Source organism: Elephas maximus, chromosome 2, assembly GCF_024166365.1.
Source record: "Elephas maximus indicus isolate mEleMax1 chromosome 2, mEleMax1 primary haplotype, whole genome shotgun sequence".
NCBI classification, from domain to species: Eukaryota; Metazoa; Chordata; class Mammalia; order Proboscidea; family Elephantidae; genus Elephas; species Elephas maximus.
Window position 1 is genome coordinate 146,950,294 of NC_064820.1, and position 23,491 is coordinate 146,973,784.

General features: G+C 52.3%; 2 protein-coding genes across 9 annotated transcripts in view; one reads left to right on the forward strand and one right to left on the reverse strand.

Annotated features, from left to right (window-relative positions):
• Positions 1-3,585: 3,585 nt before the first annotated feature.
• Positions 3,586-23,491, forward strand: part of JADE2 (jade family PHD finger 2) — a 54,438-nt gene continuing 34,532 nt past the window's right edge. Inside the window, exons 1-4 of one of the 8 annotated variants that reach the window (XM_049873666.1) lie at positions 4,856-5,211; positions 7,113-7,345; positions 14,749-14,806; positions 16,924-17,012. In XM_049873666.1, coding sequence (XP_049729623.1) covers positions 14,749-14,806; positions 16,924-17,012 — 147 coding nt within the window. In that variant the 5' untranslated portion in view covers positions 4,856-5,211; positions 7,113-7,345. Of the gene's footprint in view, positions 3,646-4,855; positions 5,212-5,388; positions 5,489-5,818; positions 5,965-7,112; positions 7,346-14,748; positions 14,807-16,923; positions 17,013-23,491 lie in introns of those variants that run through there. The other 7 variants (XM_049873665.1, XM_049873664.1, XM_049873667.1 and 4 more) reach the window with 7 other exon arrangements.
• LOC126067043 (WW domain-binding protein 11-like) lies at positions 5,206-7,214 on the reverse strand. Its single transcript, XM_049868631.1, has 4 exons — positions 6,998-7,214; positions 6,750-6,919; positions 6,152-6,288; positions 5,206-5,913 (listed from the first exon to the last, which is right to left on the reverse strand). The coding sequence occupies exons 1-4, from the start codon at positions 7,212-7,214 to the stop codon at positions 5,511-5,513; spliced, it is 927 nt and encodes a 308-aa protein (XP_049724588.1). The 3' UTR covers positions 5,206-5,510.

Below are 23,491 nucleotides of genomic sequence, written 5' to 3' on the forward strand. Positions count from 1 at the left end.
GTTCTTATCTACTGATTAATCAATAAAAAAACCCTCTCCCACCCTCCCTCCCTCCCCGCCTCGTAACCACAAAAGTATGTGTTCTTCTCAGGTTTACTATTTCTCAAGATCTTATAATAGTGGTCTTATACAGTATTTGTCCTTTTGCCTCTGACTCATTTCGCTCAGCATAATGCCTTCCAGGTTCCTCCATGTTATGAAATGTTTCAGAGATTCGTCACTGTTCTTTATCGATGCGTAGTATTCCATTGTGTGAATATACCACAATTTATTTACCCATTCATCCGTTGATGGACACCTTGGTTGCTTCCAACTTTTTGCTATTGTAAACAGAGCTGCAATAAACATGGGTGTGCATATATCTGTTTGTATGAAGGCTCTTGTATCTCTAGGGTATATTCCTAGGAGTGGGATTTCTGGGTTGTATGGTAGTTCTATTTCTAAGTGTTTAAGATAACGCCAGATAGATTTCCAAAGTGGTTGTACCATTTTACATTCCCACCAGCAGTGTATGAGAGTTCCAATCTCTCCGCAGCCTCTCCAACATTTATTATTTTGTGTTTTTTGGATTAATGCCAGCCTTGCTGGTGTGAGATGGAATCTCATCGTAGTTTTAATTTGCATTTCTCTAATGGCTAATGATCGAGAGCATTTTCTCATGTATCTGTTGGCTGCCTGAATATCTTCTTTAGAGAAATGTGTGTTCATATCCTTTGCCCACTTCTTGATTGGGTTGTTTGTCTTTTTGTGGTTGAGTTTTGACAGAATCATGTAGATTTTAGAGATCAGGCGCTGGTCGGAGATGTCATAGCTGAAAATTCTTTCCCAATCTGTAGGTGGTCTTTTTACTCTTTTGGTGAAGTCTTTAGATGAGCATAGGTGTTTGATTTTTAGGAGCTCCCAGTTATCGGGTTTCTCTTCATCATTTTTGGTAATGTTTTGTATTCTGTTTATACCTTGTATTAGGGCTCCTAGGGTTGTCCCAATTTTTTCTTCCATGATCTTTATCGTTTTAGTCTTTATGTTTAGGTCTATGATCCACTTGGAGTTAGTTTTTGTGCATGGTGTGAGGTATGGGTCCTGTTTCATTTTTTTGCAAATGGATATCCAGTTATGCCAGCACCATTTGTTAAAAAGGCTGTCTTTTCCCCAGTTAATTGACACTGGTCCTTTGTCAAATATCAGCTGCTCATACGTGGATGGATCTATGTCTGGGTTCTCAATTCTGTTCCATTGGTCTATGTGTCTGTTGTTGTACCAATACCAGGCTGTTTTGACTACTGTGGCTGTATAATAGGTTCTGAAGTCAGGTAAGGTGAGGCCTCCCACTTTCTTCTTCTTTTTCAGTAGTGCTTTGCTTATCCGGGGCTTTTTTCCCTTCCATATGAAATTGGTGATTTGTTTCTCTATCCCCTTAAAATATGACATTGGAATTTGGATCGGAAGTGCGTTAAATGTATAGATGGCTTTTGGTAGAATAGACATTTTTACTATGTTAAGTCTTCCTATCCATGAGCAAGGTATGTTTTTCCACTTAAGTATGTCCTTTTGAATTTCTTGTAATAGAGCTTTGTAGTTTTCTTTGTATAGGTCTTTTACATCCTTGGTAAGATTTATTCCTAAGTATCTTATCTTCTTGGGGGCTACCGTGAATGGTATTGATTTGGTGATTTCCTCTTCGGTGTTCTTTTTGTTGATGTAGAGGAATCCAAGTGATTTTTGTATGTTTATTTTATAACCTGAGACTCTGCCAAACTCTTCTATTAGTTTCAGTAGTTTTCTGGAGGATTCCTTAGGGTTTTCTGTGTATATAATCATGTCATCTGCAAATAGTGATAACTTTACTTCTTCCTTGCCAATCCGGATACCTTTTATTTCTTTGTCTAGCCTGATTGCCCTGGCTAAGACTTCCAACACGATGTTGAATAAGAGCGGTGATAAAGGGCATCCTTGTCTGGTTCCCGTTCTCAAGGGAAATGCTTTCAGGTTCTCTCCATTTAGAGTGATATTGGCTGTTGGCTTTGCATAGATGCCCTTTATTATGTTGAGGAATTTTCCTTCAATTCCTATTTTGGTAAGAGTTTTTATCATAAATGGGTGTTGGACTTTGTCAAATGCCTTTTCTGCATAAGACAAGGTTTTTGTAAGGATGAAATGGAAAGGCTTGCAATGCACAGCACACAGCAGGTGCCCTATAAATGGTCTTCCATTTCCCTAGGTCATTTTATAAATGTGTGCCAAGGTATTTTCCCATTCCAGTTCATGGGAACCTGATGGCTAGGAGGAGGGAGCCTGACCTGTCCTCTCCTGCATATAAATGCTCTGCAGCCAGACCCAACCAGAGCAGACTCCCTGGACTCTGCCACTGTAGTCTGGCCCTTCCCTCCTCCTGCTGGGCCCTAGACAGTGTGGCTGAAACTACCGTCTGGACCTTGACCATATATTATGGTTTTCTCCCCTGGCCTTTTCTTTTGCTTACACTGGGAGATTTTATGTGTGTCTTTATAGAGAGAAAAACAGAAATTATTGTCCCCAGTTTTCCAGTGTTAAGAGCTTTCAGAAAGTATATTCACCCTTCCAAACATCCACACCAGAGAGAGTGCAAATATGGCCTCAAGAACCCTCGAATCACTCCATTCTACAGATGAGGAAAAAGAGGCCCATTCATTTGCCCATACCACACAGCTTCTGCTGAATGGCAGAGCCAGGATTAGAACCCAGGAATTTTACCATTTTGCTACAGTACCACAACCCTGACACCTGTTTCCAGGCACTGAGTTTGGGCTTAGGAAAATTCTGTCAATTGCCAATGAGAGCCAGAGCCAGGTCTAACCAAGAAGTGATACCCATTCCCTCCTCTTGCTAGAGGAGCCTCCCCAGACTTTGCCAATGTAGGCCAAGGATGAGAAATGTTGCAGTGACTCCCTTGAGCTCATATTTCTTTCTTGTTGCAAAAAGTGCTTATTTCAGCATTCATCATCTCCCTCTTTGTTGTGTAGACAATCTGCCCTGTCAGAGGATTTGTGCTGTTATTATGAGTTTGTTTATTATTAGATTTATTTCTCCTATAAGCAAATGTGTTCACAACATTCCATCGGGGAATCTTCTTAATTGTCACATAAATGTCATTTCAAGTGAACTGAATATTTATCTTTCCATAGAAGGGTGTGTAGAGGGGAAAGAAAGAATAAACAACCCTCAGTCTTGGAGAGAGAAGGAGGTTCCCGTACCCATTCACAACTCACCCACGTGCCTTCAAAGCCAAAGGTGAGCTGAAAAAAATTCTTGGATCATCTTTGAAGGGCAGCCAAGAAGGGGGGGGATAAGTTGGCAGTGATGCTTTGGGGATGTTAAGCCGAGCTCCCAGGTCTCCCCCTTCTCCTCCCCCGCCCGACACCAGACCACCCCCTCCCCAGCTAGGGGGCAACCGGAGGAGGCTGCAGCTCCATCCAGGAGACCAGCCTTTCTCCTTCCTCGAGAGAAGGTGAGCGCGGCGGGCGCAGCAGGCTGGGTGGGTGTGGCTCCGGGAACGGCCCCAAGGCCCAGCCACCGCCCGCGAGCCGCCCGCCCGCCCGCCCGCCCGGCGAGTGCAGGCTCTTCTTCCAGAAACTGCAAGGATCGAGCGCACTGTTTGTGCACCACAAGGTCAAGTCGGGAACTGGAGCCGGAGGAGGAGGGACGAGGAGGCGAGGGGTGGGGAGAGGGGCGCCCCGCTTCCTCGCCAAGTGCCAGTCTTTGGAAGTTGCCCCTCGGTTTTTAACCCTTTAGGGGGCACTGGAGAATGGGGTGGTGACCACGGGGGACGGTGTTACCCTGGGGTAAATGAAAACTCCTACCGGGGTCAGGACGTGCACCCACCCACCACCCATCACCGCGTTCCCCACCCCCCGGAAATGCGGGGCAGCAGTGGGCACCAGGAGGCACCCTAGCAGGGGGAGGGGGCGACGACCCCGAGAGGGACCCTCTCTACGGACCGCCCCTCCATTCTTGAGGTCGCCCATAATTTCAAGTTTCCCCCGCCCGGATGTTAGTTTCCATCTGCTGTGGGTGGAGGAGGAGGGCCGCGCCCCCTCCTCTAGACTCCCGCGTGCCCCTCCTCTCCGCTCCTGCCCACACTTTCTGCTCACTTCTGGTGCTGCAAAACGCCACGCGATTTATTCGATTCGTATTTTAAAACCAGCGATTCAGGAGCTGGGCCTAGGGCGAGGGTCTTCTAACGCTGGTTCCCCGGGGGGCGGGGTGCTCAGTGCAAACCTCGTTCCCTCCGCGAGTGTCGCCTTCAGGCTGTTATTTGCAAAGAAACGTCTTTTTGACGCAGGGAGAAATGGCAAATTTTAAGTACGTCATTAATATGGCGCCAAAAGATTTTTTTAAGTATAAGCTTGCCTTTTTTTTTTTTTAAGGTTGCGGGGGGCGCCGCCCGGGTCTGGGGAGCGAAGGGGGCGGGGTGTGAGCAGAAAGTGTGAGTGAGAGAGTGGAGGGGCGGGGTATGTATGTGAGTGTGTGAAGTGTGAGCAGACCTGATGGGACTTGCACGGGCGCTGCTGCCGCTCGGGCCCTGCCCTGGGGACAGGGCGGGCTGGGGGCGCCCCAGAGCCCGTGGGGAGTCCAGGCCCGGGGTGTGGGCAGGCGGCGGCCCGGCAGAGCACCCTCCCCCTGGGACGGGTAAAGCTACCTGGACCCGCTGCGGGAGCCAAACTGGGCGGGGGGAGGGGGAACGGACGATGGGGGCTGTCGGCAGAGATCGGAGTGAATAAGAAAAAAGTGGCTACTCCCCCTCCCTCGCTCCTCCCGCCCGCCCCCACCCCCACCCCAACACATTTTTTTTTTTTTCTAAAGAGATCACAAGGAAGTCTTGGTTTAAAAAGAAACAGAAACATACACAGGGGGTTGGTGAATGGTGCCGACCGCGGCCATCGCAGTGGGAGGCTATTTTGGGGGGGGGTAGTAGCGTCCATGGAGTTACTTTGCGCCCACTCATAACGGCGCCGGCTTGGGTCCGGCGGACCGACAGTCCTCTGCAGGGGCGCGGGGCCGGGGACGCCGTGGGCTGGGTTGCCTCCCTCGCCGCGACCCCGGATGGATGCGCGCCCCCCGCTCGCCCGCGCCGGCCCGAGGAGCTCCGGGTTTCGGGAGCATCCTTCCCGCTTCGGCCCCCGCCGCGGCGCGTAGCCGAGGGCAGCGCCCTTCGGGAGGGCATCACGTTGCAAGGTAAGATCCAGTCCCCGGCGGATGGGCCCTGCGCATCTCCACGGCGTTATTTTGTGTTTTTGCAACAGATCTGCCAGCGCTCCTTGCTCCCTCGCTCTCTCTCTTGCTCGCTCGCTCCCTCTCTCTCCTGCTGGCTGCCTGTTCTAGGAAGCCAGCGCGCGGGGGGTGGGGGGGATGCACAGCACAGGGGAGAGAGATTGCGCATGTTGGTCAGTCGTGTTTTAAAGAGTACAGTGCGGGGAGGCTGAGAGGGGCGCATGCAACAACTTTTGGAAGGGTGAGCTTGGCGACCTTCTTTATTAATGACTGCGGCAAAGCGCCCCCGGACCGGCGAGGGGGCGCGGGCGGGCGGGGGCGCGGCGGGGCTGCAACTTGCCCCGCGGGTTCGGGCCGGGCGGAGGAGCTGCGGCGGGGTAAGGGTGCGGGGGGAGGTCAAGTGCCTTTTGGGGGGGAACACTCGGAGGACCCGGAGCTATCTGCCCTCCTGTCGCCCTGAGTTTCATTTTGTTGATACGCAGCACGTCCGGGCGCCGAACCGGGTTGACCGGTGCACATGACCCCGCGCAGGGCTCACGTGCAGCGGGTCCGGCCCCAGACACCTTCCAGGGGCCACAGCCTCCGCCCTGTCTCCCCCTCTCTGGGCTGGGTGCACGCGGGGGCAGCACGCGGGGGCAGCATGCTCGGCTCCGGGGCGCGGAGGCTCTGCACAAATTAGACACAGTTTTTTGGAGGGGCGTGGGACACCCTTTCCAGGTGAGTGTGGATGGTGCTCGGCCCCAACGTAGGGGGTGCAGGCTGGGGTCTAGAGCAGCTCCCCCTCCAGGGCTGCGCGGGAGTCCAGCGGGGGAGAGGCGCTGGGAGAGTGGAAATGTACCGGCGGCGGCCGGAGCGGCGGGTGCGCGCCCGCGGGGCGACGGCAGGGGGCGTGGCCCTTGTTTACCTTCTCCCAACTCTGCTGGTTCGCGTCCCGCTCTGGGGACGGCTCTGCAGTCCCCTGCCCTCTGCCTCCGCCTCTGCGCCCTGGGTGGTACCAGGAAGATGCAGGCAAGCGGCAGCCCCTGCCTGGGACGCACACACCTGACCCCCAAATGAGTGATACTGCAGCCCCTGCCCCCACCAAGCACCGCTGCAGTCCCTCTGCCAGATCCCCGGCCCCGCCCCCGGCAGTGGCATCTTCCCGGCCTCACCTCCTTCCTCCCTCCCTCCCTCCCTCCCACCCACTCGCCTGCGTCTGCGGAGCGGCTCCCGCCCGCCGCCTCCTCGCCTGGGTGCAGACTTCTAGCACCCTCCGGTCCCTTCCCGCCCATCCCTGAGCTCTGAGACAACCCCTTCTCCCGACTATGGGATAGGAGGGGTTAGCCTGGCGAGTCTCGGCTTTCTGTCGGAGTATGGGGATGTCTGTGAAACCCGCAGGAAGGCTTCACTCTAGCTTCCAGAGGCCCAGGAACTCCCCCCACCCTCCCGCCCCGCCAACCCAGTCGCCCACAACACACTGCTACCCACCCCTCAAAGGGCGCAGCTGCCCTTCCCTGCATCACCTTCCACACCGGCGTCACGCCCACCTCCCTGCGCCGCCCGGGGCCCGAACAGCCTTTTGCCCTTCCTTCGCTTGGGCCAGAGCCCCCCGCAGCCACCTCCGGCTCCTCCTCCCTGCTCCCGCGGTCGGAATCACGCCGGCGCGCCTCCAGCCTGCTGTCCCGCGGATTGCCTCCAGGGGCAGGCTGGAGGCGCGCATACCCTCCCCCTTCCCAATCCCATTAGCCAGGCGGCCGGGGCACTTTTTTACCAGCTTGGTCGTAGACCTCCAGGCGGCCTAGGGCACCTAGGGGGAAGAGGGACGCCCGGTCTCCCTTTGCTCCATGATGAGGGCACCCTGCAGCGGGGGACTCTGATCTCTGCAGATTTCCAAACCTCTCCCCCTCGCCTGGCACTCCTGGCTCATCTTCCTGCAGGATTCCATGGCTCAAAAGTTTTATCCAGGGGCAGAGTTTGCAAGGGGTCATCGCAAGGCCTCAAGTTTGTATCCAGTACAGCGCCAAAGCGGATGGAGAGGGGCTGAATGGGGCACTGCTGACCTGCCGCTCTTGTGACCACCCTGCCTTTGTTGGAGGGAAGGATGCCTATTTGAGTTAAGGCAAGCTCTTAGGACACCCCCTTAACTTAAACGTTTGCAAACTAATCCTGGGACCTGGAGGTGGTAGGGCGGCCTGGTCCCTCTCCCAGGGTGGCATTAATTTCCTCCCTTTACTGGTAAAATTCCCAGTAGGACATTTGGCAAAAGAGTGTGGCAGGGAGCTGCCAACCAGGCCTGGCCCTGTTTCCTGGGTTCCCAGGGTGCTGGCTTATCCCCTCCCCTGACTTCCTCTCTCACCTTAGGGCCCCAAGTGAACACACCATCCCTCCTGTCCCATCTTCCTCAGGCAGGTTGGGACTCGCAGAGCGGGTTGGGACTCGCAGAGCGTTCTAACAAGCAGAGGAGGAAAATAACAACAGAATAACTGTAAGGGGACGGAATGAGTAATAAAGCTGACACAGGCAGGGAGGAGGGCTTTCATGTTTAAGAGATGCTATTTGCTTTTTAGGTCACAGGCTGCAAAAACAGGCTTTGATCCGAAGTGGGCGAATAATTTATTGAGAAATTTTGCATGGTAGGAAAAAAAAAAAAGGATGTTTGTTTGATCTGGAGCCCTCTCAGTTGTCCCAAGTGCTGTTGGCTGTTGTTTTGAGTGGAAAAGCATTTGGTTCCACAGCAAATGCCTCACAGAGGGAAGTCCTTGCCCCAGGCAGCGGGGCTTGCAGTGAATGTTGGTTTTGAGGCTGTTTGGCCAAGGGTCTTCCCAGCACTTTTGGAGATGAAGTGTTTAAGGATAGAGTTGTTTGGGCTCGGGACGCAGCGAATGTTTCCAGAACATTTTCCTGTCCAATATGCTTTTCCTTTCCCTAAATTGCTTGGCTAAACTATCAGTAACACAGATCCAAGAAGCCTTCAGAAATCTCCTCCACTTGGCTTTCTTTGACAGGTGAGGTGGGACTGCTGTTCTCTAGCCCCCAGCTGCACCTCAAGGTCTTTGACACCGACTCCCACATCCTTGAAGTTGGAGGGATGGTGTTTTGGTTAACTGGTGTTCCTGTTGAATGAGAGATAGTTGACTTATGCCCCTGACCCAGGTCAGAGGCTTCCAGTTCAAATTCTCTATAGCATATCCAGCAGGCTGTTTGAGGACCTCACAGTTTTCTCTTAAGGTTCTTCGAGAAGAAGCCAGATTAGAGTTGTGAGGAGGGGGATATCCCTGGTTTGTTCGGTCCTTTGTATGAGTCTTACTATGTGGATCAAAGCTTAGGATCCCAGGTCCCAGCCGAAAGCTTAAAAAAAAAATCCTGTTGCCGTCGAGTCCATTCCCACTCATAGCGACCCTATAGGACAGAGTTGAAGTGCCCCACAGAGTTTTCAAGGAGCGCCTGGTAGATTTGAACTGCTCACCTTTGGTTAGCAGCTGTAACACTTAACCACTACGCTACCAGGGTATTTAGGAATTCAGAAACGTTAATCCGGTATTCTGAGGGAGCCCTCTTTGCTTTCTTTCAAACAACCCACAGAAATCTGGAGTACCCTCACCCTTACCCTGGAGTTGTAGGCCTGTTTACTTCAGCTTAGTGGGAATGAGGGGTATACCATCTGGAGTCAGAACAGCCTAGGTTTGAATCCTGGCTGTGCAGTTACCAGCTGTGGCAGTCACTCTGTGCCTTGTTTTTTTTTTCTGTAAAAATGCGATTAATAACAGTACCCACCTCCTGGTGGTTGTAAGGATTAAGTGGTACATTGCACAACATCAGGCACACTTGATTAGTGTTAGTCATTATTCATGTTATTAATGACCTAGGGAGGGGTAGAATACAGCTTTGACCTTTGATCTCTCACCTTTAGCCTAGCCCAGAGAGCCAACTCCCTTCTCTAAAGAAGAGATCCAATGGGTCCTGCAGTTACCTATGGGCAGCTAGCTTGGGGAGCCAGTAGAATGAGCTGTGCCCTCCCTGAGGTAGGGAGTGGGTGAGAAGGGGCTGAAGGACAAAGGAGACATAGCCCCTTTCATTCTCTCAGAATCCCCTGGCTTATGCCCTGAGAACTGGGTCTCGGGAGTAGAGGTCAGCAGCATACTCTTGGTGACGAGGTGCTCTCTGGGACACTTGGGAGTTCCAGGTGGGCAGTGATGGGTGCTGGAAGAGGGCTCAGGCTCCCCTAGGCTTGGAGAAGCAGGTTGGGGAAACAGGCTTGAGGATCCAAGGCAGCAGCCCTCTAGTCCACATGTACAAAATCATTTTTGTACCTGCAATTACAAAAATGTATCTGAGAAGGCATTAAAGTTAATGAGAGATAGGAAAGAGTGGGGCTGTGACCCCGTTAAAAGCCGTCTAAGAGTGTGCAGCTCTTGTTTTCTGAATGTCTGGCCTTCCCGACACAAGGAGGCTCTGAGGACAGGTTTTCCAGCCGAAATATCATTAAATTGTATTAGCATCTTATTACACACACGCCTTAGCAGTCTGCCTCAGACAGGGAGAGTTTTTGTTTCTCTTTGAAAGATTGTGTCTGGAATGGTAAATTGCCTGTTTGAAAGCTTTTTTTTTCAAGGAGGAGGACGAAATCCTGCTGTGTGTGGTGGCAGGCAGGGCAGGCGTGGTAGCCCCTGGAGAGCAGAGGCTGGAGGCCAGGTTGGGGTGTTTTAACTGCCCAGGGAGCTGCTGCTGTAGTAGGCCTGAAAGACCCACTGTTCCCTGGGTCAGCTGGGAGGGCGTTAATGGAGGCCCAGGGTGTTTATTTGAGTTTATTTGCGGAGAGGTCTTTAAAGGGGGCTGGCATTGGGCATTGGTGTTTCAAGTCCAGGCCCAGGGCCCCCACTAAGACCAGTGGCTAGTGTTGCCAAGAAAACATCTGCCACCAAACTGCTGCCCTATTACCGAGTTGACACTGATCATTAGCCAGGAGCCCAATCAAATAAAGCCTCCTGGAAAATGTGTGAGGCTAAGACAGGGAAGGCGGGCTGTGAAAACAGGATGAAATCTTGGGCTCTGGTGTTTGTTTCTGCAAGCTGCAGGTGGCCAGCTGGGCTGTGTGGTCCCCACACTTCTTGAGGAAGGGGGTGAGAGCACACTGCGCATTCCGAATGTATCGAGCTCCCGTTATATGCCTGGTACAGAGCTAGGGAGGCTCTCTGGGCTCCCGCAGGGATGCAGACACGCTCCTTACACTTATGGCACGTATGTTCCCAAGGAGAAGGATGTTAAACAAGCAGATAAATAAACACAGATTGTGATTGGTGCTCTGGAGAAATTGAAGGACAGGGTAGAGAACTTTCTTTAGCTAGGGTAATAGGTATAGATCTCTGGTGACATTTAAGCCCAAATCTGAAGGAGAAAAAATCGTGCATAAACTGCATAGAAGTTTATAGGCAGAGGGAACAGCCAGAGCACAAGCCTTGAAACCTGGAATGCTTGGCTTGTTTGAGGAAGTTAAAGGAGGCCAGCTGGCTGGACAGTGGTGAGGAAGAGGATAGTGGTTGATAAGAACTTGTTCAGGCAGGAGGTAGGCAGGGGCCTGATCATATAGGGTCTTGTGGTAAGAAGTTTGGGTTTGGTCTTTTGAACAGCGGGAAGTAGGGGCAGGGCATGATGTGATTTATGCTTTTTAGAGATCACCCTGTATGTAAGTTATCTAGTACCATTATAACAGAAATACCACAAGTAGGTAACTTTAACAAACAAATTTATTTTCTCACAGTTTAGAAGGCTAGAAGTCCAAATTCAGGGTGCCAGCCCTGGTGGAAGGCTTTCTTTGTCTTGTTGGCTCTGGAGGAAGGTCCTTGTCTCTTTGAGCTTCTGCTCCTGGGTGATCTTCATGTGGCTTGGCATCTCTCTTCCCCCATCTCTGCTTGCTTGCTTGTCCTGATCTTTTATATCTCAAAAGAAATTGACTCAGAAACACCCTACACCAATCCTGTCTTATTAACGTCGTAACAAGACAGCCTGTTCCCAAATGAGATTATAACAGTAGGCCACAGATGTTAGGATTTACAATACATATTTTGGTGGGGGGACCTAAGTCAGTCTATAACACCCTGGCTGCTATGTGGAACCTGGATTATGGGGGAGCCATAGTGGAAGCTGGGGATGAAACAGGCATCCAGGTGAGAGCTCAGAGTGGCTTGCTTGTTTCCATGTAGCGGCAGGGAGGGAAAAACTGGTAGATTCAAGGTGTGTGCTGGAGGGAGAGCCTCCTGGACTTGCCAAGGAGTGGCTGTGGGGGTGGAGGATGCACAGAGAGGCTGTGGGTTGCTGCTTCTCCCAGGGGACTTTGGGACACCCGCCCTCTTAAAGGACAACTTTCTGCCTGTGTCTCCATGCTGGGGATAGCATGCAAGGCTGGGGATGGTGCAAATGTAAGGAAATTGAGACCCTTTTTTTCCCGAGAACCTCCTTTGTAGGTAGGATTTGGGGAGTACTTTCTGTCCCCAAAAGCCAAACTTTTGGAGGGCCTTGACCTGGCTGGACCAGTGAAGAGGGAAAACCAGAGACCAAGATCAAATCTCAGCACCCCCAACCTCTACCTGCATTTGCAGCCCTAGGGTTCCTGCCCCACCTTGCTAGGTTGGACGGGAGATGTGTGGGGCAAAGTGCTGGCCCATGGAGGGGCCTGGGCCTCATTTGGGCCTTCATCCCCCCTATTAAGACAGTGAGCGCTTGCCCGAGGCAGGGAGGCCTTTGGAAGACTCAGTTCAAAGGAAAGAAGCTTCACTCACAAAACAGTGGCTTCCCTTCGAAGCCTAGTGATTATTTTAATTAAACCACCACAAAATTTGCTCCCTTAATAACAGCCTCCATTGGGATGGCCCTGGCACAGGAGAGTGATTCCTGGGCACTCAGGGTGTTTCATCAAAGGCAAGTTGGAAGGGGAAGTGGCTGGGGTGAGGTGCAGGTCACCTGCTGATCCCTGGCAGCAAGGGACAGCTTCAGAGGGGAAGGGCTTAGGCAAGGAGGGATGCTGTTCTAGGGGACCTTCCTTACCACAGAGAGTTACTTCCCTCTTTGTTGTAAGCTTTGAGATCTCCCCAGCTGTGCACTGGTCAGAGGACTCTTTTCTGGCCGGAAGTTGCCATTGTATTCCTAACTACTAGTACCTCAGTGGAGCTCCTGCCACATGCTAAGGGATTTGCTCTGCTCTCATTTATTCTCACCAGTTGATTCTGGCCCACAGATGTGTTTAGTTTGGCCCTCTCAACGTGTTTTAAAAATCGGGAGTCAATTGCCAATATTTTAAATGCAAGAGATTTTGTATAAAAATCCAGATGCAGCTTGTGTCCTTTGGGAGATTTGTGTCCTCTTGGAGGCTAGTGACAGGGTAGAGGTAGTATTTAAACCCAGCACCCCCTGAATCCAGAGCTCTTGCGTTTAATGCTGAGAAAGACCTTGGGTTGGAAGTCGGAGGCCCAGTTACCATCTTTGCTGGAAATGAAGAAAAATGGAGTTGATGTACAGATTACAGGAGAAATTGGGTGGGAGCATTTATAGGACCTCTCTCTCTGTCCACACCCCATCAGTGACAGGGCTGGGCTGGGAAAGATGTGGGATAGAGGCAAAGTTCTGTCATAGTCTGCTTTTGTCATGCACTTGACACTCAGATCCTGGAGGGCAGTGAGCGTGTCCGCTGTGGGTAGCAGGGCGTGATTGCCCCATTCAGTACATGACCTGGGCTGCTGGACTGCTTGCACTGTGGTGCGCAGAGGCAGGGAAGTCTGAAGGTCATGAGCGTGGTCTCCTGCGTCAGATACACCTTTTACAAACACCATGATCTTAGGCACGTCATTTAACCTCTGAACTTCAGTTTCTTCATCTGCAAAAGAGTAAAAAAAAAAAAAGGCAGCCATTATCCCCACCCACAATGAAGAACTGTTCAGATGGTTTAGTGAGGTCCCTGGGTACAAGGGTGCACCCCATGAGTGCTTAGCAATTAGCCATCATTGTTCCTGCCTCCCAGGCATCCATGCTGTTTGCATCACCACATGTCCCACCCTGGAGAGCACTTTGCTTGTGCCCTTGGAGCTGGGCAGCAAGTAGCCCCAGGAGCTTGTCTGTCATCCTGACCTGCCCTTGTGGGAATGCTAGGGTGTAGAGAGAGAAGGTCCTAGCTAAGGCCAAGTCCAAGGTAGGAGTGTCCTCATGCTCAGCTAGGTCTGGGTGGTCATATCCCGGCTTAGGGAGCTAGCACTGCTGGGTCTCTGTAGGGCTGCAGTAAGATAAGGGGCAGCCCAGGGCTCAGCATGAAGAGATTGGGCCAGGGGCAGCAAGCAGATGGCACCCAGAGCAGGGTGGGGGGACCCAGTTGGCCTGCAGGTAGACCAGGCAGAGGGGCTTTCTCCATGACACTGGCAGCCTGTCCTTTGCTGTGGCCAGTGAGGCAGCCACTGTGCCAGGACCAGCTGGAAAGTGATGAAGAACACTCTGGACCCTGAGACCCAGATTTGTTCTCACTTTAGGACTCAGCCATGGGCAGGCTAACAAGCCACTCAGGTGTGCTCCCCTCAAGGAGGAGACAAGAGCAAGCTCTGCTGCCCGGGACTTTGAAGGATTAGTGAGAGTGGGCGGGAAAGCATTTCCAGCAGCCGGAGCTGACTGAGAGCTCAAAGGCAGCTCAGAATGGGCTCAGGGATCAGACCAGTGGATTCAAATCCCAGTCCAGCCAGTGACTGGCAGGGCAAGGCACTGAGCCTCACCTGCCAGTGGAGTTAATAGCCCACAACTCAGGGCTGCTGAGAAGGAGGAATAGTGCTGGTGGACAAAGGGCTGAGTGGGTGCAAGCTGCCCTTACTGCCCTGCACTTAGGTACTGGCATTGAGATAAAGATTGTACTTTTCTCTGAGAAAGGGGTGTGACAGTGAGAGAGGTGAAGCTGATGTTTGGCCCCAGTACCTTGGGCCTGGTGTGTCCCAGGGACTCAGCCAGAGAATCCCCCACCCCACTTCCACCCCCGCTGGCTGCCACTCTCAGGATGTGCCCTTTGGGCTGGCTTGAGTTCAGATAGCATAGTCCTCCTGGAAGAACCTGTTTTGTGTCCTCTCACCTCCCTGGCATGTCCTCTCACCTCCCTGGCATCCATCAGGGCACCATTACAACTCGGGGGCGGGGGGGCAGGAGACCATGAAGTGGACTCTCTGGGTGAGCCTGAATTTTCCTGAGTGGAAGCTGAGGCCCAAGAGGTCATGGTCACTGTTCAGTTTGGGGCTGCTGACCCTCCCTTGCCCTCCCCCATATCATCTTTGGCCAGACCTCTGTTCCTCAGGAGGTGGGAGATGCAGCTCCCTCTCCCAACCCCAGGGCCTCTGAGGGGGAGGGATGAGGCTGGCAGAGAAGAAGGCTGGGGGCAGGGTCTTGTTCCCATTCTCCTGCTGCAGTGGAATGTGTGTGGGGGTTAGGTTATGGGGTGATTTTCTGAGAGATCAAGGGTTTCCTAAGCCTCTGTGAGTATAATGGTCCTGCCTTTTGTTGCAGATGGAAGAGAAGAGGCGAAAGTACTCCATCAGCAGCGACAACTCTGACACCACTGACAGTAAGGCCTTCCATTTGGGGCCCCTGCAGGGAAAGCATTTAATACTCATCATGTCCAGGTGGAAGAAGGCTGCCCCATGGCCCTAGCTCCATCAAGCAGCCAGGGGCATGCTGGTAACAGCAGAAGTCCAGTCAGGTCCCTCTGCTCCTGAGAAAGCCCTGCACTCCACCTTGGCCTCCAGGCCTCCCCATCCTCTTCACTGTACTCCCCTCACCCTCTAGGTCTCAGCTCTGGTTTGAACAGATCACCTCTCCTCTGGGCATTTGCTTATGCTGCTCCCCTCTCCTGGGAACACTTCCCTCTCCCTCTGATCCTCCAGTTGGAATCAAGACCCTGTCAGAAGGTCTCAGCACACCAAATACAAAAAACTTGTCGCTGTATTACAATGATTTGATGGGTGTCCATTTCCTACCCAGACAGTGGTGAGCTGCTTGATACAATGGGTCATGTCTTACTGCTGTTTCCTCAGCTCGCTGCTAAGGTCCGGCACACAGTAGGAGTTCAGTAAATGTTTGCTGAAGATAGCAATGAAGAAACCTGACCTTCATGGTTTCTTGGCTAGAATCTCAGAGGTAGACTTGTGTATGGGTGGGCCTGTCAATAGGACATGTGGTGGGAGAGGGCTGTCAAGGAGAATATGGAGCTTAGGGAAACTTGTGAAATTTGGAAGACAGAAGGGACGTTTGTTTGCCCAAGGCAAGAGTCCTTCTGGAGTACTAGGTCACAAGGCAGCTCTTCCCAAATGCCCCAGGAAACCAGGCGTGCCTGTGCTAGTGGGAGTAAGGAGTAGGAGGACTAGGCCTTCCTGGGTTGGAGAGGTACCCTGCCAGGAACATCCCACCTAGCAGTGCTGGCCCTCCAGGGCCAAGCTAAGGAAGGGGTTGCAGTGCCAGAGGCTAGGTCTGGAGATCTGTGCCTCTAGACTTCAGTTTATTCACACATGCAGTAAGCAAGTAGGATTAGCAAGTTCTCTTAGGCTCCTTGAGGGTTCCAAATCCTGCAGCTCCCCAGGAGTCTGTGGACAGATGATGTAGGATGGTCCCAGCCCCTTCACTATGGCAAAGCCTCTTTGTCTGCCCTTTGAGGTCTGTCTACTCATTTTGGCTCCTGTGTCCAACCTGGTCAGCCCTTCCTCCCTGCAGTAGAGGATCACAGTAGCTGGCCCTCTGTGGCCACAGCACACTCCCTGTGGCCTGGCTCAGCAGAGCCAAAAAGAATCACATCGTCCACTTGTAACTTTGTTGCAGGCAGAGTAACCCTTTGAGAGTTGAGCATGGCAAGTGTGGGTGTCTGGGCAGCCTGAACCCTGTAGCTTCAAAGTTGGGCCAGGCTGTGGCACACTCTCCCCCCCACCAGCCCCCACCACCATACCCACTGTTGGATGCTGCTCTTGTTTAGCCAAAGCCTTGGGGTCTCTCTCTAGTCCTTCTTGCTGTTCCTTTAACCCACTGGGACAGGAGCCACAAACTTACAGCCCAGCAAGAGACTTAGACCGTTATAACAGCAGCTAATGTTTATTGAGGAATCACCGTGTGCCAGGGATCATGCTAAGACTTTACAGGCATGATATTATTTAATTCTTTCAGCAACCTTTTGAAGACAATTATTCTCTTGCTCCCATTTTATGAGGAAATAGGCTCAGAGAGTTTAAGTCATTTGCCCAGGGTAACACAGCCAGTAAGTAGCCTGGTCTGTGGGTCTTCTTCAGAGCAGCACTCTTCCTGCTACCCTGCCCTGCATCTGTGTACCCACTGAGTATCATCCCAGAGTGCTGTGAAAGTACCCAACCTCGGTGGGGAGGTGGAAAGTGGGGATGGAACGTTTATTGACCAACAAGCAGGGGCCCAAAGAGGACCCAGGGTCACACAGTAAGGCAATACTGAGCCCTGGTAACTGCCTTTGATTTCCCAAACCCCTTCCGGTTGGTGAGTGGAGGAGGCCTCCTGTCGCCATTCATCAGTGGCCCAAATCAGGGACAGTTCACCAGATGCTATCAGAGCTCTCCACCTCCTGAGCATCCAAGCCAGAGCTTTCTGTTCAGGCTTCTGCTCCTTGGACATGGGTGGGTGGTGGTCTTGGCCCTCAGGGGCCCCTAATAGGCTGTGCTTTTTTTGTAGGCCACACTACATCTGCGTCAAGATGCTCCAAACTGCCCAGCAGCACCAAGTCAGGCTGGCCCCGGCAGAACGAAAAGAAGCCCTCGGAGGTGGGTAGTGATGAACATCCTGGAGAGGGACAGGAGCAGAGACCTGTGGGGAGTGAGGGGAAGACCATTCCTGGCCAAGAGCACAGTCAGTGCAAAGAGAGGCCAGCGTGGCATGGATGGGAGAAGGGTGAGGGTGGAGGTGCCAGCATACATGTCTTGTGGGTTGTTGTAAAGATATTCCTGTTGATCTGAGCAAGAGGGAAGCAGGCCATTGAAAGATTGTGAGGAAGGTAATTGATATAGTCTGATGTTTAATAAACCTATGGCTGCAGTGAGGAGGAAGGGTTGTAGGAGGGAGGGCAAGAAGTAATCAGGGAGGCCAGCGACAAGGCTGTCGGGTTCCTCAAAGTGAGACAAAGTAGTGGCTTAGATCTGGGTGGTGGTGGTAGAGTAAGAAGCAGTAGGGTTCAGTTCATTTTGGAGGTTGAGCCAAGGATGATGGGATTTGCAGATGTGGGGGTGAAGGGTGAGGTCCTCAGAGTCATCCACTTAGTCCCTCACTCATTAAGTTCATTTCACACACATCTGCATTTTGAGCCTTCCATACTTTGACCTGGAATGTTTCTTACCACCAAACCAAACCCAGTGCCATCGAGTCGGCTCTGACTGATAGCAATCTTGTAGGACAGAGTAGAACTACCTGATAGGGTTTCCAAGGAGCAGCTGGTAGTCTCAAAGTCGTAGAGCTAGTGCCTGAAGTCCTTGGGGTCAACAGTCCCAAGGACTGGGAGGCCAGAAGTTCTTGGGCCAAAGCCCCATGAAGTGGGGGAGGGTGCCTTTGTTCTAAGCCAGTCCCTATCACTCCCCATAGGCCATTACCATCAGGTAATCTTGACATCACCTTCATTAGCCAGCCCCTGTGGGGGGTCTTCCGCTGAGCCTTGCATTTGAAAAAGTACACCACCTCGGGAAGCTGCCCTACCCCAAGACTCTCCCCTTGGGATGGGAGGGAACCCTTGTGATCTGATGCCTCTTCTTCCCCTCCCCCCACCGTTCTCCCTCTCTACCACACCCTGGAGAGCTTAATTACCTTGGGATCCCAACCGAGTGCCTTCCCAGGGATCCATGGGAGGGGCGGTGGAGATGGATGGAGACGTCTCCAGGAATGCCGTTGGGGCAGGAATGCAGTGCTGGGGTAGGTGGGGGATGGGAGGACGCTCTTTTGAGTCTCTTGCTGTTCTTTTGAGTCTCTTGTTGCTCTCCAGGCGTAGACTTGATGGGAGGAGGGGGCTGGGATGTGAAGCCAGGAAGGAGGAGGCTCAGTATGCTTGGTCCTGGGAAGCCCTGCCTCCTCATGGTTGTTGGGCACCGCATGCTTCCCCCATCCCCCACTCTTGAGACCACAGAGACTCCCCAATTGATATGACAAGTTAACAAGACAATAGCCACCTTTTTGTGCCTTTCTAGCCCCGGGAGGCAGGAATTGTGCACATTTTGAAGATAAGAAACCTGCCTCTCTTAGAATCCAGCCTGTCCCCTCTGCTTTCTGTGGCTGCTCTGGTTGGAGTGAGCTGGGGAAGTTCTGGGGAGCTCCCTGGGCTGGTTGTTTCTCTGACTCTAGGGTGAGTTCAGGTCAGCCCCTCCCCGCTGCTGTGCTCCCTTCCAGCACCAGTGGGAGGAGGGGCCACCTCTTGGGGCTGGAAGATCCCAGGGGCTAGGCTGCCAACAACACCCAGGGGCATGGGTGGGAGGAAACAGGTGTCAGCAGTGGCTGAGGGGAAAGAGCGATTTGCATGGGGCAGAAAATTCCCCGGCCTCTTGGGTTTTCCAGCCCAGAGCCTTTGTACCTTTCCTTACCTAAAATTAGCATCGAACCACTGTAAAGGGTATCAATGCCTGGCCCCGCCGGGACTGCTTGCCAAGCCACACTGTGCCTGGCTCCCCAGTGCCAGCCCAGGAGCCTCTGCAGGTGGCTTTGAGGTCTGAGTGGAGGACAGTCCCCTCCCCGCCCCAAGTTCTGGGGTGAGGAAGTCCTCCCTGCCTTGAACTGTTGCCAAGGACAAGCCTTTCCTCCCACGGTAGGCTGGAGAGCAGCCTGGGAGGGAAACCTCGTCCTCTAAGAAAAGAGCTTCAGCCGTGGCCGGCATAAATTCTGAGTTACCGTGGGGTGGAGAGGAAACCATCAATGAAAGCTTCCAAATTATTTGGCTCATGAGAAGGCGGAGATGAAAGCGGGGATTTGGCGGCAGATAATGTTTCCACTAAATCTCCTCGCTGGGTTGCTCTCCTCCTTTTTTGTGAATGGACTGGAGAGCGGGGGCCTTTATAGTCTTCTGCGCTTGGGGGCCAGGGTCTTTGGACACGCTGCTGGAAGGCGACCTGGGGGCCCCTCGTGCTCATTTCCCTGACTAAGAAGCCTGTGGGGTGGTTGACAGGCTGGTCACCAGTTCTGCTCCCAGTCTGGCAGTCCCTGGTGGGAATGCTTGCAGAGTAATGTGTGTAGGGCAGGAGCCCCTGTCTGGTGGAACCATGGTTTTCTTTGACTTCTCATCTGTAAATGTGGACAACGACGGAGGTGGGGGAGTGAGGGCAGGGTGCTTGGCAGAGTACCTGCACTGGGCACACTGAAGCCAACAGCTATGGGAAGGGCTGGATTTGGGTTTGGGAGACAGGCGGGGCTGCCCCTGTGGTGAGCTGTCAGGGTGACACTTTCCAGTGTACCTAAGGGTGCACACCTAGGGATGCCCTCTATATCAGAGTGAGAAAAAAAAAAAAAAAAAAAAAAAGGAGTCAGGACCCTGGACAGGGCTGAGGCCTTGAGGCCGAGCTTCCTATCTGGCCCTAACCCAGTGGGTAGTCCCTGCCTCGGCCAGAGTGGGGGAGGGGCAAAATCTAAGTACTAAGAGTTGAAGGGACAAATCCTAGGGTTCTTGGGAGGCTGGGTTAGTATTTTTGGTGGAAGTGCATAAAGTCTTAAGTCTGCTCTAGAATCCCCTGAGCCAGTGAAAGGAAAAAGTGGGGCTGACCCCCAGGACACAGGCTCCTGCCTTCCTCTATTCTTTTTACCTGTTGTATCCCAACCAAGCTAAGGTCTGTCCCTTGGAGTGTAAGTCTGCCAGGGCACCCCTGAAGGAGGGGGAAGGGATTGGCCTGGCTTGGGGAGGTGGTACAATTGTGTAAACGTTGCTGGGGCCTTGGGTTTTTTGGCCTGATTCACCAAATGGCATAGCTGCTGTTGGTGCTTAACCCTTTGTGGGACATGGTTCTCTGAGAATGGAAGCCACGGTCCAGAGGTTCTCCATTAGAGGTTTTTTTTTTGAATAACCAATATCAGTAACCTATCCCACCCCCGCCCCCATCCCAGAGCTTGTGACTTAACTGGTCTGGAGTGAGGTCCCAAGTACCTGTAAAACAAAACAAACAGTTGCCATGGAGTCGACTCTGATTCATGGACCCCACGTGAGAGTCTCTGGTGGTGCAAATGGTTAACGATGCTCAGGTCCTAAGCAGAAGGTTGGAAGTTTGAGTCCGCCCAGAGGCACCTCAGAAGAAAACCCTGATGATCTGCTTCCAAACAGTCAGCCATTAAAAACCCTATGGAGCACAGTTCTTCTCTAACACATGGGGTTGCCAGGCACCTGTGCTTTTCAAAAGTCCCTCCTGCTGGGGTCCATAAACTTTTTCTCCTCAATTTGCCTAAGACAAGGATTCTCTGGCTTGGTTGCTCACAGGAAGCTTCCCAGGGGGGTGAAAGCTGGGTCTAGGCTGAAGGAGGGGAGGAGAGGCTTTCCAGCTGGGGTCAGTGACCTAAGCACAGGCATGGAGTGTGAGTGAGGGCAGCCCCCCACCTCCTCCCCACCCCACGGAGGAGGCGGAACTAATTTCTGCCAAGCCCTGACCCTGGAAGGGATATGAAGGGCAGCTTGGAAAGAGACCTGAAGGCCAGCCCTGCGGTTTGGAGGCCACTGTTTGGAGGCTGTGTCTTCCTCAGGCCTGGGGCAGAGAGGCAGGCGGAAGGGCAGGGCAAGCCATGGGGGTTTCCCCTGGGCAGGCTGTCTTGAAGTATAAAACAGTTTTCAGGAAGTCTGAGTCCCCAGAAGTCAGGTAGCAGGGTAAGACTTAGGTCTTGGGGCCCAGGAGCTACTGATATTGATACAATTCAGCAAGCATGGCCCAGTCGAAGCGCTAGGGTGACAGAAAGAGCGGGCCCTGCCCCCAGGTAGCTTGTCCTCTGACTAACAGCAGGATACAGGTTCTGCATAGCAAAGTATTAATTCTGGGAGGTGCAGCCTGTATGGGCTGCAGGAAACACCCAGGCTTTGCCACTGGGGTGCTCTGTGACCTTGGGCAAGTGACTGTGCCTCTCTGAGCCTCAGAGTCCTTATCTATAGAGCGCTTGCCTTCTTCCTCCACATTTGTGTAGTGCCTTTTCCTGAGGTTTGAGGAGGCTGGGGCAGGGGCCCAGAGGTGAGTGGAGAAGAGGGGTCAGTTGAAGCTGGCCTCCCTGTTATTGAAGCCTGAACAGGTCCCAGAACGGGATGGGTGGGAGCTAGGATCCAACAGTTGGCTCCTTTGCATCCCTTCGTGATGTGTTAGTATATCCCTGGATGAGGACATGGGCCTCTGTGTGTACTGGCAGGCAGTGCAGGATCCACAGGGGCCCTTTGAAGATACCTAGCCCCTTGCCCCTGGGGACAGGGCCTGGGGGTAAGAGGTGATCCCTGTGAACAGCCTCTGCCACCAGAAAAGGGGTGTCCTCTAGACCCAGTGTTCATTCAAATCTGTATATATGGACATCCTTTTTTTTTTTCCCCCTAGAAGAGGTAGCAGGTGAAGATGCATAACTTTGTGCTTTTAAACATGGGGCCCCTTTACCTCAGGTTAAGGTCGGGGCGGCTGGATTGTGTTGGGGCTGGAGTGGCGCTTAGAACTGCAAGATAAATAAGATGACTTCCTGGAGGAGCAGAGGTGTTGTCCAGATGTTTGGAATAGCATTTTTATGTTAAAATAATGGCATATGATGGAGCAAAATGCTCCTAAACTTGAGAGAAAACTGGAGAATCCAAGCATAGGTTTTGTGCTTGCCTCTGTGGTTCTGAGCCAGGTTTCCAGCCCACCAGCAGTTCCTCTCAGACCCTGTGAGGCAGGCAGGGGAGTGGGGGACAGTTCCTCTGCTGGGCTAAGTGCCTGCTTTCTGAGACTCATACTGCCTTCCTCTGGAGGTGGGGGCAGAATCCACTTCCAGTATAGTCGGAAACATTGCTGCTCCCGCCAGCTGGAAAGGCCTACTGGCCTCTGGGACTTGTCTTGCAGAAGAAATGTGCGTAATAAATTCTCTTTAAGAGCAGGAAGTGCTGTTATCCTCATGAAGGTAGGAGAAAGAGATGTTGAGTGGTTTTTTTTTTTTAAGTTCCTGACCAACTTAGCTTAGTGGTAGCTTGAAACGCAGCCTGGCTGAGGGTGGCTATCCCCAGAGCCCTTTTCTGGTGTTTTATACCTAAAGAGATTTTTTAAAAGAAGAAATATCTGGCTAGTTTGCAGGCAGTACTGCAGTGTTTAAAGGACACTACAGGCTCTCCTACAAGGTATCAGACCTGAAACAAGTGGTTTAACCTCTCCAACCCTCAGTTTTCCTTTCTGTAAAATGGGGGTATTATGGATTAGGTGAGACAATATATAGAGAGCATTTAGCATATCACCTGGCCTACCATAACAGGGCAGTTACTTCTCACCATTAGCTATTGTTTCAAATGATTTGACACACTCCATTTAGCAATTGATTGAGAAAAAAATCTGTTGCAATTTGAGGAATCTGGGGCATCGGTGGAAACCCTGGTGGCATAGTGGCTAAGTGCTACAGATGCTAACCAAAAGGTCAGCGGTTCAAACCTACCAGGCGCTCATTGGAAACTCTATAGGGCAGTTCTACTCTGTTCTCTGGCGTTACTACGAGTCAGAATCGATTCAACGGCAATATGTAATGGGGGGCATTGGTAGTTTAGCGGTAGAATTCTCACCTTCCATGTGGGTTTCATTTCCAACCAGTACACCTCTTGCACAGCTTCCACCTGTCTGTCTGTGGAGGCTTGTGTGTTGCTGTGATGCTGAACAGGTTTCATTGGGGCTCTTACAGTAGGGTAGACTAGGAAGAAAGGCCTGGCAATCTACTTCTGAAAATTAGCCAGTGAAAAACCTAGGGATCACAACAGCCTGATCCACAACCAATCATGGCGAGGGCACAGGACCAGTTACGGAGATGGCACAGGGTTGTGCATGTGGTCTCCAGGAGCTGGGATCCAACTTGATGGCAACTAACAACAACAGCAATCTGGTAGTAATTTAGTTTGTCTTTTAGGACCTTCAAACATTCTTTGAAGGTGATGGCAGTGGGGGGAGGAGTGTCGCTCTTAACTTTGCATCAAGACTTCTGGTGTAGTCAGAGGTCAAGGGAAGATGGTCCTGGCCCATTGGCTTCGGGACACTGACCAAGCCCATTTCCTGAGATCCGTCCACTTGGAAGAATCTCCCTGCCTCTACTC

Coding starts and splice junctions, on each gene's coding strand:
- LOC126067043 (XM_049868631.1), bottom strand. CDS start 7,214: ATGACCCCTTGCAAACTCTGCCCCTGGATAAAACTTTTGAGCCATGGA. Junction 6,920..6,997: donor GGAGGTCTACGACCAAGCTG/GTAAAAAAGTGC, acceptor CTGCCCCTGGAG/GCAATCCGCGGGACAGCAGG. Junction 6,289..6,749: donor GCGTGACGCCGGTGTGGAAG/GTGATGCAGGGA, acceptor TTTGGGGGTCAG/GTGTGTGCGTCCCAGGCAGG.